Raw genomic sequence first — 14558 nt, forward strand, 5'->3', positions numbered from 1 at the left:
CCCGGCCCAAAAAGAAGTTTTATATCTGAGTCTGTATTTTGTCATTTATGCCCAGAATGCATTTCTCCCCAGATGATCTTAAAGTAGCTTTTCTAAGTGAAACAAAACTGTATCAGTTTACCTGCTTATTGTTGGAGAAATTGTGACTTTGGGGGGTCCATTCCAGTTCAGATCTGAGTGACTGATGCTTCAAATATTGTAAAACCCCTGATTTCTAGTGTTGGCTTATTTTCCATAGCGTCTTAGTGACTGGTTTGAGGCTTTCCTAAGCTGCCTGATGTCTGAATGGTAGAGATGATTTGAATAAACTCCTAAGCATTCATTATTAATAGAGAGTCTGAACACAGAAGCCAGTGTCCTATCAAAATGTTCCATGTGCAATAGCAAACTTCCATATGGAAGAGAGAAAACATTGGAAACCATCCTGCAAATGACTGCATGTTTAATAACCCTGGATGTTTTTCAGCTCTTCTAATAATCCTGGTCTGTTTTTATGTCCTGAATTGTTGGTACCTTCAGTTCGACCCAGTAAAGCTCCAGTTCTCCAATCTAAAAGTCTGTCTATTCTCTTTAGAGAGTGATTGACTGCCTGGAGGATGAGAAGGCGACCCTCACCTTGGCCATGGCTGACTGGCTGCGGGACTATCAGGACCTCCTGCAGGTGAAGACCGGCCTCAGCCTGGAGGTGGCAACCTACCGGTAAGGATGCTGTGCTGAGTTGGTCTTGATGAAGCCATGGGGGTGTAACTTGTACATGAAGGAGACTGGTCTAGGGACCATAGCCTCTGTGGAGTCCCTGTGGCTTTGTGACAAGCAGAGAGCAGCCCTTGGCATGGCCAAGCACGGAGTCCAAGGCCAAAAGGAAGAGGAAGAGTAGGGGCTAGCTTAGGTCACTGAGCAGGTATCCCCTGTATGGGAGTAGCTGAGCCTTGCCCCCTTACCTAGTGTTCGTATGTTCTGGGGACTCCTGAAGAGCTTTACACATGTCGACGTGTTGGATCCTAGGAGCTAGAGACTGTGTTTACAAATGAACACACTTTGCTCAGAGAAGTTACAGAGCTGGAAAGTGGAGGGCCAGGATGTGTTAGTGTGTTTTCACACTACTATAAAGATACTACCTGAGCCTGGGTAATTTATAAAGGAAAGAGGTTTAATTGACTCACAGTTCCTCAGGGCTGGGGAGGCCTCAGGAAACTTATAGTCATGGCAGAAAGTGAAGGAGAAGCAAGAACCTCTTCCCAAGGTGGCAGGAGAGAGAGAGAGAGAGCTCAGGGGAAACTGCCACTTTTAAAGCATCAGGTGTCGTGAGAACTCAGTCACTATCATGAGAACAGCATGGGGAAAATCGCCCCCATGGTCCAGTCACCTCCCACCAGGTCCCTCCCTCGATATGTGGGGGTTACAATTCAAGATGAGGTTTGGGTGGGGACCCAGAGCCAAACCATGTCACAGGATTTGGACCCAGGAAGTCTGTGTCTATCAAAGCCTTTTGATTGTTGCTTTGAATCTCAGGGCTCTGATGCCACCCTGTCTGGGTTTGGCCATGAACTGAATCTCTTCCAAGAGTTTAGCATGGTGCATGGTGATGTAGGGCAAATGGCTTTATTTATCAAGATGTTGACTTGAATTCAAGGTAACCAACTCTGATGAAAAGGTCACAAAGGCTGGGTGCTGGGCGGGGCAGAGATGCAGTCCAGTCCCGTCCCCCTGGGTGTGGCCCGCAGGCCGGCAGAACAGTGCTCCTCCCCTCCTTGGCATCACCCCTCCCTTCCCCTGGGTGACAGTGGGTCTTTGATTGAGGTGGTGCCCCTTATTTCCTGGCAGCTCTCATGCTCAGGACTGCTATGAGGAGCAGGATCTGTGAAGCTTACAATGGAAGGAATTTTAGAGACCCAGATGTCCAACTTGCAGGAACGATAACAATAGCCAGCTTTATGGCATCCTTACTGCCTGCCAGACGTGGTGCTAAGTTCTTTGCTGCTATTCTATGCTCCGAGTCAACCTCTGAGGTGGGCGCCACTCTCCCCTCTTAGAGGTGAGAGAGAGAGGCCTGGAGGTTGGAGCTGCAGGCTGGTGAGGGGCAGAGCCAGCAGGTCTGGTGCCAAACCTGTGCCATGCCCACCAAGCCATGTAAAAATGGCACACTGCCTGCTCCATTCCCAGGATTGTGGAACATGTGTCAATGGAGGGTGTGAGCAAGCTGTGGAAACCCCTTTGGCAAAAGAGTCAAAGCCATGGTCATCAAAGCCATGTTCTAGTGGTGTCTCCTTAACAGGTGGGGGAGTTAAACCTGGAGAGGTTAAGAAGGGGACCAACTCCCCTGGGGAGGGCTAGAGCAGGGACCATCCCCTGGCCTGGTTCAGCACATCTTGTAGGCTGCCTCTGTAATCTTCTGATCATGTTTTTTTTTTTTTTTTGAGACAGAGTCTTGCTCCATCTCCCAGGCTGGCATGCAGTGGTGTGATCTCAGCTCACTGCAACCTCCGCCTCCTGGGTTCAAGCAGTTGTGTCTCAGTCTCCCGAGTAGCTGGGACTACAGGCGCCTGCCACCATGCCTGGCTGGTTTTTGTATTTTTCATAGAGACGGGGTTTCACCTTGTTGGTCAGGCTGGTCTCGAACTCCTGACCTCAGGTGATCCACCCACCTCGCCCCCACAAAGAGCTGAGATTACAGATGTGAGCCACTGCGCCCAGCCCTGATCATGATTTTTTGCTCTAAGAATATCAAGGTGGCCTGAATTGCTTTGATGTCTATTAAAAGGGTATCTGGCTGATAAGTGCTTATAGTTTACATTGTAGCCTGGGTTGGCCTCACTGTCTTTATTTTCTGGAAGACTTACATCAGCCAGGGTTCATCCCAGCCTCACTCCCATGAGTGAAGAGGGAGCAGCTCTATTGGGCAGCCCCTGGCCTGGGCCCCAGGAGGCTACTAAGGGGTGAGGCCTTCCCAGGGGCATGGCAGTCTGTGCAGGAGCCATGGCTTAATTGAGGAATGAATTGAGGGGCGGTCCTGGGGCCAAGGCCATGAGGGCCTTTCTGGATCCCCATTTGAGAACCTTACCGAAGCTGAGGGGCTGGTGGCCGGGGCTTAGAGAAAGGGGAAAAAATGCTGCCAGCCTGGACTTCCCAAAGCCCATTCTTGGCATTCTCCTTGGAAATCTTGTGGGGTGAACAGTTGCACAATTAAATCGGTAGGGCATTGAAACACATGTTGAGTTAGATAATCTAAACTTTAATATGGAAAACTTGAAAACACTCAGGCTTTATTTGGGGGAAGAAAGCATTAATCAGGAATTTTTCATTTGTGAGTGACAGAAACTCTCCTCAGACTGCCACAAGTCGGAAAAGGAATTTATTACTCACATACCTGCAAGTCTTGTGCTGGTCCACTCTGTGTGTGAAGGAATAACTGAGACTGGATCGTTCGTAAAGAAAAGAGGTTTATTTTGACTCACAGTTCTGCAGGCTGTACAGGAATCATGGTGCTGGCATCTGCTCCTGGTGAAGCCTCAGGAAGCATGCAGTCATGGTGGAAGGTGAAAGGGGAGCAGGCATGTCACATGACAAGAAAGCGAGCAAGAGAGGGTGGGGAGGTGCCAGGTTCTTATTTTTTTTTTTTCCTTTTTGAGATGGAGTCTCACTCTGTCACCCAGGCTGGAGTGCAGTGGCACAATCTCACCTCACTGCAACCTCTGCCTCCCACGTTCAAGTGATTCTCCTGATTCTCCTGCCTCGGCCTGGAGAATATTGGCCAGGCTGGTCTCGAACTCCTGACCTTGTGATCCTCCCGCCTCAGCCTCTCTTAAAGTGCTGGGATTACAGGCATGAGCCACTGTGCCTGGCCGGTGCTGGGTTCTTTCAAACAACCAGATCTCGTGTGGACTCATAGAGTGAGAACTCACTCATTATCACAAGGACGGCACCAAGCCATTCTTCAGCGATCCACCCCCCTAACCAAACCCAAATACCTTCCACTAGGCCCCACCTTCAACACAGAGGTCACATTTCAGCATGAGAATAGGAGAAGACACACGTCCAAACCATATCACATCCTTAGTTTCAGGTGCAGCTGGTCCACATGGCAGGATGGTCTCTCTCTTCTGGACTTTTCCCACCACGTGGCTGGATGGGGCCTGAGCAGCTCCAGGCTTAGGGCCACCCAGCCTTGTGCCTGTGGTCAAAGGCGGGGGCCTCTCCTGTCAGCCTCTCCATCTCTGTTGGGTCATGTTCCTGCCTCAGAGCCCGTCACTGGCCAGAGGGATGAAGGGCTCTAGAGCTTTGGGGTGGGGTCCCAGCCTCTTGTGAGTCACATGGACTGAGCCTGGGGTGGTGGGAGTTACCTCACATCAGGCACTGTTCTAGGGCAGATGCCAGGCAGGCCTGGAAAACTGACTTCTGTGTCTGTGTTAGGAAATGCCCCATGCCAGATGCATCTTTTCCCTGCAGGGCAGTTGGATTTTTCTATTTTCTTTCTGTACTAGTTCTCTGAGTTAGAATCAGGAAACTTATTTTGTGTCTTGTGTCTCTGGGATGTTGAGCTCTTTCCTTCCCTCCTTCGTCCTGCCCCTGTTCTTCATCCTGAAAAGCCAGTGTATAAACATGGGCGTCCTCTCTGAGAGTCTGGGGCCTGCCTTTTTGGCAGGGTATTCACAAGCCCATGGGCCCAGCTTTTCCAGGGCATCGATTGCGAGCCGTTTCTGCTCGCTGTCAGCAGTCTGTCAGCCAGGACAGAGTTTATTTTGTCTGTCTATGGCTGGCATTTCCCTAACCCAATTATGGATTGATGTGGCCATCTTCTAGGAATTTAGGAGCTACTCGTGCTTTCCGGGGAGCAAGTGATGGATTTCACTGTACCTCTTTCTGCTGTCCACGTTTGCATGGGGAAAATGAGGACCCCTGCCAGCAGCCTGCCTGACTGGCCCTGCCCTGCTGCAGACTCCCAACCCTGCTGCAGACTCCCAGCCCTGCTGCAGACTCCCTGCCCTGCTGCAGACTCCCAGCCCTGCTGCAGACTCCCAACCCTGCTGCAGACTCCCAGCCCTGCTGCAGACTCCCTGCCCTGCTGCAGACTCCCAGCCCTGCTGCAGACTCCCAACCCTGCTGGGTAGGATCGCTGCAGGCCTCCCACCTCTGTGCTCTGGTTTAGTCTCGGAGATGCCCATCGATGAAAAAGACACACAGATGGTTGACTAGAACCCATTCTTTTGTATAAGCCAAAAACTTAGCATTTTTGAAAATCACCAGTGCATGTGTGGAAGACACACCCTCGTCATCCTCAATGTGAGTCTTTTTCAGTAGTCTGCACTGCTCCTATTAGGAAGACAGATGTGACGTTCCTGTTTGTGTTAGTGGACTTGCGCTCTTCTGACAGTTACTCTTTAACTAAAGTGCCCATTTGATCTCTGTAAACCTTGTCCCACCTGTTGTGGCCGTTGCCCCAGAATTGCTGAGTTGACCATCATCATCCTGTGGCTTACTGGTTCTCATTCACATGCAAGGGAAGGGTCTGTGGCTCTTTAATGCTTAAAGCACATTTTGCTGGGATTTGTCCATTGTCCCAAGGACTCTCAAATGTACTGAACACTGGCCGAGCACGGTGACTCACGCCTGTAATCCCCGCACTTTGGGAGGCCGAGGTGGTTGGATCATGAGGTCAGGAGATTGAGACCACCCTGGCTAACATGGTGAAATCCCGTCTCTACTAAAAATTAACCGGGTGTGGTGGCGGGCACCTTTAGTCCCAGCTACTCGGGAGGCTGAGGCAGGAGAATGGTGTGAACCTGGGAGGTGGAGCTTGCAGTGAGCTGAGATCGCGCCACAGTACTCCAGCCTGGGTGATAGAGTGAGACTCCGTCTCAAAGAAAACAAAAACAAAAACAAAATGTACTGAACACCTCCCAACCCAGATCTTTGGCCCTTCTAGGTGACTGTCACAGGGAAGGAGCAACATTAAAGTAATAATATAATTGTATACTTGTAATTTCCAAAGCGACTTGCAATTTACAAATAAATATATAACTTAATAAAATAAACATAGGATAATAAAATTAAAACAAAGCAAACCTCAGAGAGTCTTAAGACTGGAGGTTTGCCTTTGGCCAGTACATGGCCAGTGAAGCTGCTGGCACCTTGCCTGACAGGTGAAGATGAGATCGAGACCTCTGAGCATCCTAAGACGTGCAGTACCGTCCCACCCTTTCCTGCTGCATTGCGGGTGGCAGTGAGCGGGAGCTGTGGGGCTGGGCTTGGGGCCATGAGAAGAGAGGAGACACACCCTGCCTGCAAGCTGGCACCAGGCCGTACTGGCTCTTGTCTCCTGTCAAGAGTATCTGCAGTTGTGTGGGGCTGGAGGTAGTGATCCATTTGCTATATGATCGCAGGGTCTTGCCTGGAGTGTGCGTTTTATGGCACTAGCAGCAGAATGGTAAGGGAAAGATGCTCAGAGACAGGGAGGGACTGCACCTGGGAATCTCCAGGCCCTCAAGATTCTGATTAGATTAGTGACAGGTGGAACCAGCACAGTGGTCTTAAACCCCCTCGGATGATTGTCAGGTACCACCAGAATAGGGAATCCCTGGTCCAGGGCCTCACTGCTCACAGGGCGGCAGCATGCACATTGTGAGGCATTGCAAGTTTCTTGGGAATGCAGAATCTTGGGCCTACCCAGACATACTGGACCAAAGTTGGCCTTGTAACAAAATCCCAGGTGATTTGTGCGCACACTGCTGTTGGCAGAGTGGCCCAGGGGCAGGTAAGTGCTAGGTCTTCTCACAGCGGCCTGGAGGACAAGATGAAGGATGGATTGATGGAGGAGAGGGGAAGCAGTCATAGTAGGAGGTGGGGCTTACACCAGGACCCACGCGCCAGTCTGGGCTGTTTGCAGTTGCGTGTGGCAGTCCCCTTAGAGCTGCATGGGGCCTGTCCGAGGTCACAGAATCCTGTGGAGCCACCTGGAGAGACCACACTTTAGAGAAGGTAATGACTTGGATTGGACAGAATTTGAAGCTCTGAACACCCCAGATGAGCAACACAACTCATTCCTTTAAGTCTTGTTTTGCAGAATCATGTCAGAACAAATAGTTTATCTAGTTTCCCCAACATTTTGTTAACGAGAATTTCCAAAGATAAGAAAAGTTGAAAGAATAATGAATGTTCCATTTGAGTTCTCCAATGAACATTTGCTTTATCTCACGACTGTCCACCCGTATCATCATCCATCTTTCTGATGCATTCCAAAGTAGGTGCCGTTACCTCTGACCATGAATGGGTAACAGGGAGTGACAGCTGCCTTCTGTTTAGTACCTACCATGTGCTAAGTGCTTTATAGACAGTATCTCCAGTTTTTATAGCTTCACCGAAGAAGCTCATTTTCCATGTGATGAAACCCAGGTTCAAGGAGGTTACTTACAAGGTTACACAACTCATAATTGGAGAGCCTGAGATTCTAACTTCAGGCCTTAAACCAGGGCTGTTCCCTCCATGCCCTGCTGAATGTGGAATTAGAAAGGAGCTGGATGTACTGGGATGCTGGGCAGATGACGGTACAGACCTAGACCCTGTCCTCAGTGGTAGGATGATGATGTTTTGGGTGCATTTGGGGGAGGCTGACAGGGCAGGCAGGGAGGGCTTCCTGGAAGAGGCAATGCTTGATTCTTATAGGAAGAGAAAGAGAAGCTGGAAATGACTTTTTGGAAAGGGTTTTCCAGGCAGAGGGAATGGCCAGGGGGAGGCCCTGAGGACTGAGCTAGTGTGGTATTTGTGACAGTGCCAGTCTCTGGGCAGCTGGGGTTTGGGGGCCTGTCATGGAGGGCCGCGTGTGATGGTTGGATAAGAGCCACACCTGCCCTCAGCCTGCTCCGAGACACTTGGTATGCAGGATATGATGCTGGGTGGGGGCCTGCAAAGATACTGCCAGTGTGGGCTTCATGTCAAGGAACATGGGCTGTAGATGAGGCAGCATGGATCTGGGGAGCCTGCTGCAGGGCAGGGAACCCAAAGGACCGCCAGAGACCCTCCAGCACGAGGCTTCTGGAGCTGGCGAGGGAGTTGTGAGAATCCGGGGAGGCTTCTAGAGGGATTTGAGAGGGATGAAAGTCTTGAAAGAAGGGGCCATTTGAGCAGACATAGAGGAGAGAGGGAGATGGACAGTAGGGGGTAGCGTAGCAGGAGGGACACAGAATGTTGAGGTAAAAAGTCAAGCATGTTCCAATAATAGAAGGCACGTTCCTAGGAGGTAGTGTCGATGGTTCGCTGCCACCTAACAGGGAAAGCTGTCCATGGGTCACCGCTGGATGGAGCACTTCAGACCGAGGTGATGAGAAGAGATTTGCGAAGAGGTGTGGGGTTTGGGCCTTTGGGTGGTGGGGAAGTAGGGAGATGGGAATTGGACTGGCAGAAAGGAATCAGGAAGGAGCTCCAGGTGGGCAAATTTGAATAAGAGAATAAGTTGAGAGAGGAACGTGCAAGGGGAGTGTGGAGAGGTCTGGGAATGAGGCAGAGCGCAGGGGCCTTGCATGCTGGGAAGCCTCTGTGGGGCTTTCTGGGGCCTGCGGGGGCAGTCCCAGGGCCAGCACTGTGGCGGGAGTAGGCGGGGCTGGGGAGGCAGCGGCAGGCAGAGTGCAGGAGGCCTACAGTGCTGGGGGCCATGGGGTGTCTGGGTGGCTGCAGGGGGGCTTCCGAAGTTGCCTGCAGTCGCTAGTGCCCAGGTGTGTAGACCTGATGGAGGTAGCTGTGGCAGGAGGCAGGAGCCTGAGGGACTGAGAGGTAAGGAAATATGAGAGACGTGTTGCTGTGACTCTCTGCAGGCTAGCACAGAGTCTTGTGAATAGTCGGATGGTAATTGATGATAAGATGGTGAAAACCCTAGCAATGTCCAGAACCTGCAGCGTCCCCAAACCCTCTCACTGCCGATGTGAAGATCTGGTCCAGATTCTACAGACTGACGACGTGCAGAAGCACAGATAGAAAAGAAACAGCCTCCCCATACAGACACTCAGCATAGAGCCCAGTCATCAGCAAGAAGCTGTTAGAAAACATAATCTTTCAAAAAAGATACTCAATATTGAAACAACAAATGCAGGAATACCCAGGAGTGGACAGTGCAGAAACCACAGAACAGAAGGATGCAGAAACAGTGTGCATGACATGAGGCCAATCCTAGGTTTCTGGTCTGGAAGACAGACAATGCGGTCTCTGTACGAATCCAAAAAGAGGCTTTTGTGTTCTATCTTTTGGGAGATGAAAGATATGATAATTGTTCTAAATTTCACCTGAAAGAAAAAATGGAAAACTGGGTCAAAATGATTTTTCAGTAGAAAAATCCCAAAGGAAGCCTTCCGTCGGCAGATAGGAAAATGTAATGCAGAGATTTATTTACTGCCTGGGATCTTTAAGGCAAAAGTCCTTTTAAAAGGTTAGGCTAGAAACAACATCAAAAAATATGTTGTGTGTGCCAGGAAGGGCATGGGAAGCTTCCTGTTTCTTCTTTCTAATCCCAGTTGGCAGAAACAGCATGTTTTAATGGAGAAAAATATGATGTGGTCTCTGGTCTCGATGTAGACTGCTAATGTAGCAACACAGAGGACTCCTGATGTTTACATCTCATCATTCTAGTGACATTTCTGATTGCTCCATTATTTTTAGGCCACCTGTACCTTTTCACATGTCTATTCAAAGAAAAATGTTTCTTAGGGGTTTCCTCAAGGTTTTGCAGAAGTATATTTTGTTTTTTTTAAAGTTAGGTCCCACCTTTTTTGGGAAGACTTATAAAAATGTGTGAACACTGAGACTTATCTGATTGCTAGATAAAATACTTGAAGTGAATAAAATCTTGTAGTTTTAAGAATAGGGTTGGGCATGGTGGCTCATGCCTGTAATCCTAGCACTTTGGGAGGCTGAGGTGGGTGGATCACTTGAGCCCAGGAGTTGGAGACCAGCCTGGGCAACATAGTGAAACGCCATCTCTACAAATAATACAAAAACAACCAGCTGGGTGCGGTGGCACGTGCCTGTAGTCCCAGCCCCTTGGGAGGCTGAGGTGGGAGGATCACCTATGCCTGGGAGGCAGAGGTTGCAGTGAGCCGAGATGGCACCACTGCACTCCAGCCTGGGTGACAGAGCAAAATCCTGTAAATAAATAAATAAATCGAATATATAATTGAAAGGATCGACCAGTACCTTTGGTTGTTGGCCAAATAAATGAGTTAACATTCAGTTAACCATAAAATACAGGTGATCCACAATCCCTTCTCTTGTGGACTCATTTTAGTTAGCTGGAAATCAGTTTTCTTTGGAGGATGTAGAGGAGGTGGTGATGACGTGATCGCTGATGTTTAGTGAGCTCTTATTCTGTGACAGCCATGGTTCTGAGAACTTCCTGCTTCTGGATTAGTTCCTACTGCAAACCTGTGAGTTCTCTCCATTTCAGAAATGGGGAAACCGAGTCACAGTGGGTTTGAGCGGCCTGCCAGGTCACAGAACTAGGAAACGGCAGGCCCCAGATTTGAATCCAGACATCCTGACTCCAGAGCTGTGTCCTGCGTTTCCTCTCTGTTTAATAAGTAACGTTTGTCTCTGTTGATTATCTGATTTTTTTTTTTCAGTCTCTAGAATTGACCTAGAGATGGCTCTGGGATGTGATTGAATACTGACCCCAGAAGGGACGCCCGGAAATAGCCCAGCACTGTCACCTTACCTCCTGTTATCCTTCCTATGAAGCCGGTGGTCGTGTCACCTTTCCCATTCAGGTGGCATTGCTGGTCATGGGAATGGAACTCCCCGCTGCTCCCTCCCTTCTGCTCCCTGGTCTTCCCGGTGACTGACCAGCCATGGGCCCGCATCTGGGGTGACCCAGGCGGTGCCTCCACTCTGTGTGGAGCTTGGCTCCCTTTGGCACAGTGAGGAGCCAAGGGAGGCGGTTCTGCAGCTCCTCCAGCTCTGAGGCCTCCCTTTCTTCTATGTACTTCTCCACCTGCTGTTTGCTAGGAAGCACCGTGTGAATCACCCTCAGGCCCAGGCCCTGGGTCCGGCAGGCTCCCGCACAGGCCTGGCTTCTGGGAACATCCTGACAGTGCCTCATTTATGGGGCTGCACAGAGCGGTGGCCTTGTGCCCACAGTGCTGAGTCACAGCAGATTGTTCAGAAATTCCATTAGGATAATCTATCCCAGACGGAGAGCCTTGCCTTGGGGCCTGCTCAGGACACCGGGTGGCTCATTAGGGCCTGGCGCCTGGCCAGAGGCCACATTACAGCCGGCTTCTGCGCTGTGGATTTGTCTTGGGCTCCTTAACGAGGCCAGGGACGTGGATTTTCTTGCACTTTGGCTTATTTTCCTGCCTAAGGGGCCACCAACCTGTGGCGCTATGTGAAATGCCCACAATAGCCCATGACTCAGGGGATTGGCATTTCTCACAGTCCCTGAGGCTTGGGGGCAGATTTCCTCCAACCGCTCTCAAAATAACCAGGTTTGATTGCAGCCTCAGAGAACAGTCTACCCATTTCTTAAAGTGGTACAAACCTGTTCCTTAAAAATGTCCCTCGCAGAGCTTTAGAGGAAATCGTAGTTTCTGGCTTCTCCTCAGAGTCTTGTTGGTGACTTCGCCGTGTAGTCCTGGGGCTGTGCGGAAGGCTGGTGGCTGCCATTGGGCTGGGTGTGCCACCCTAAGCATGAACTCAATGGCCAGTGCCCAGCCGGGTGCTCACAGAGAGTAAAGGTGACATGTGTCCCTGCCTGCTAGGATCCAGCCATTGAGAGGACACAGATGAGGGGACAGCTCCTTCTCCAGCAGGAGCTTCTTACTCTCATAGGAGAGCTCTGCAGGGCCATATTGGATGAAATCACAAAGAGAATTTACTTTCATTAGTATGGCCCGGAGGGTCTATCTGCAGGATTTATGCTTTCTGAAATTTGTATGCAATACCATGGTCTCTAGCCTCACTGGGAGGCTTAGCGATATCACAGGGGAGGGGGCTGAGAGCTCAGGCTGCCTGGGTTTGCATTTTTCTCTTTATTGGTGAGCTGTGTGCCCTTGACCAAGACGCTATCTCTGCGCCCCGGTCTTCTCACCTATAGAGCGAGGATGCGGCCACAGGCCCTGGGTTGGTGGTGGCTCCGACTGTAAGTACAGACATGAGAGTGACCACAATGCATGGTGCTCAGTGTTGGCCAGGGATTGTACGGGCCTAGAAAGGGGAGGCCGTGGGGCTGTATCTTGTCTCCTGAACCAGGCCAGAAGCCCCACGCAGGGCTGGTGCCTGTCTCTTGTACGTCAGGGTCCTGAACTCTATGAAGGTTTGGTGATGCTTTGGAATTCTCCTGGAAGAGGAGCAGAACCATTCCCCTTGGAGGGGTGGGGAAGACATATTTTTCCCTGGACAGCAACATACCTTCCGTTCTAACTTGGGCAGCTCAAGGGAGAGGCCCCGTGGTACCCAAGGTTGGCAGCTAAGCCAGGCCGGGAGGATCTGAACTGGAACCTAGTCTTTCTCCCCACACCCTACTCTAGCTCCTCTGCTGTAGGACGCCACCCCTTCTGCTGCTGTCATCCTGGGGTGCAGACCCTTGGAGCCTAGCTTTATCCTGAATGTTCCTCTGATTATATAGACCTCAGAACTTTCTCAGCAGTGAAAGCTGTTTGCGTTCCTGGAACCTAAAATGCTTGGTCATGGGGGTGTGGGATTAATGGGTTGGTGTCCTGTTTCCTGGCTTCTGCCCTGAGCCAAGGGCTGGGGCTCTGGACTCAGGCGCCTGCCCATCCCCCATCCACACACCAGCACTCTGCAGTCACCGCTCTGGGGCGGGCCCGCTGTGTGCACCTTCGGGAGAGCGCCTCATGCCTTCCTTGCTTTATTCCAGCTGCCCACAGGGTTCTCATGTTCATGGGGCTCACCATGTTTAACTAGAGGGATATACAACTCGGTGTAGTTTGTCCAAGCTGCCAAGTCCCTGCTTGGGGGTGGCGTCCTGCTCCATTTTTCTGCCCAGCTCTCAGCCATAAGATGGGCATTTCTCAGTGGGCTCTGGTTCTGGATGCCTTTTGCCATATGCCGTGCGTTTCTTGGAACCGGAGTTAGTGACTTCACATGTTGCTCTAGCAACTGAGAAACTGTTACACCCAGAGCCGCCAGCAGCCCAGGGGGTCTTCGTGAGTGACTGGCTGACAGGCATCCCGGGCTAAGCCCTTCACCAGCAGGCTGGGTCTGCTGGGACCACTCTCTCCTCAGCTCTGGGATCTGAAGCAGTAGACATGAACAACCTGATGAAACCTCTATAATTTTAGAACTTTGGAGCAGACGTAGTCAAAAAAATCACCTCATTGGGCACTTCTCACCATTTTATTAAAGGAGATAACAGGATGCCAGTTTGGATGAAGTGAGGCCCCTGGGACTGGCATTGGGAGGGTGCTGCTGACGGGGCGCTTTAGCACTGCCTTTTCCATCTGCCTGCCTTCTGCTGCTTTTTGTCATCTCCAGGATGACCCCCTGGAAGGCAGTTTGAAACTGCAGATGCAGTTTGGCTGCCTTACAAGTGTAGTCCCTGCTGTGCTCCTGGTCAGCCCTCTGCAAGCTGCCCCCCAAGCTGTGACTCCAGGAAGACCCCAGTGGGGGGTATAGCTGCTCTGGGGCCCTCTAGCCTGGGGTGACAGGCCATGCCTGGGGCCCACATTTCTCCAGTGCCCCCATGCTCCTGCTCCTCTTCACCCTGGACTGAGAAAGCTTTCTAGAAGGGCTTGGCTCGCCAGTACTGTTGAAGCCCTAGCCTGGTCATTTTGTTCATTGGGCTAGTAGGGGTTGAGCGCCATGCTGGGCGCCAGGGATGTGGCGGTGAGCAGAGCAGGCGGCCTGGCCCAGGTCTGCTGAGGCTGGTGGGTGGGCTTGCAAGCCCTATGGTGCAGCCCTGCCCAAGCCGCCTCTTCAGGTAGAAGTCCTAAAACATGTGACACTATGGTCATTGGCACATACCGCATAATACGTTTCATTAGAGGCACTTCTTACTCTTTCATTTCCTAATTAATTATGTTTTAAAATTATTTTTACAGGGCCTTATTGGAAGGCGAAAGTAATCCAGAGATAGTGGTCTGGACTGAGCACATTGAAAACATGCCATCAGGTAAATAAAAGCTAATGATTTAACTTAGCTTTAAGCATCTGAACTGTCTATTCTGTGGCTAGATAGTAAAGCACCATCATCTGGAAGAACGGGTTAGATACGGTGTTTAGATAACAGGAGTTCATCTCTCATTTAAGTACCAAATAGATTTTAGTTTCGTGTGACATAATTTCAGTTATGTGAAGGAGAATGTTTGGGAAGGTGCGTGATAAACTTGGTCCCCTCTTGACAGGATGCAGGAGCGGAAGGGGCTGATGGCACTGGGCAGTGTGAGGGCGAGGAGGAACGCACATGGACTTGTGTTTCACTCCCCTAGAAGAGACAGTCCTTCCATTTCCAGACCAAGGGGTTATGGTTGTTACACCTGTAGAGGGAGGTATGGCCTTGGAGGGCAGGCAGGCAGTACTCTGGAACCTGCTACCCTAACAGGAAAGAGATACGGGAGTGGTTA

The 14558-nt window shown here is 50.7% G+C and overlaps 1 protein-coding gene across 2 annotated transcripts in view; it reads left to right on the forward strand.

Moving 5' to 3' along the window:
- The window catches only part of SYNM (synemin), a 30753-nt gene that overhangs the window by 7794 nt on the left and 8401 nt on the right, over positions 1-14558 (forward strand). For both annotated transcript variants that reach the window (XM_015143168.3, XM_001108469.5), the window contains exons 2-3: positions 575-699; positions 14037-14107. In XM_015143168.3, coding sequence (XP_014998654.3) covers positions 575-699; positions 14037-14107 — 196 coding nt within the window. The remainder of the gene's footprint in view (positions 1-574; positions 700-14036; positions 14108-14558) is intronic.

This window comes from Macaca mulatta, chromosome 7 (genome assembly GCF_049350105.2).
Source record: "Macaca mulatta isolate MMU2019108-1 chromosome 7, T2T-MMU8v2.0, whole genome shotgun sequence".
Lineage (NCBI taxonomy): Eukaryota > Metazoa > Chordata > Mammalia > Primates > Cercopithecidae > Macaca > Macaca mulatta.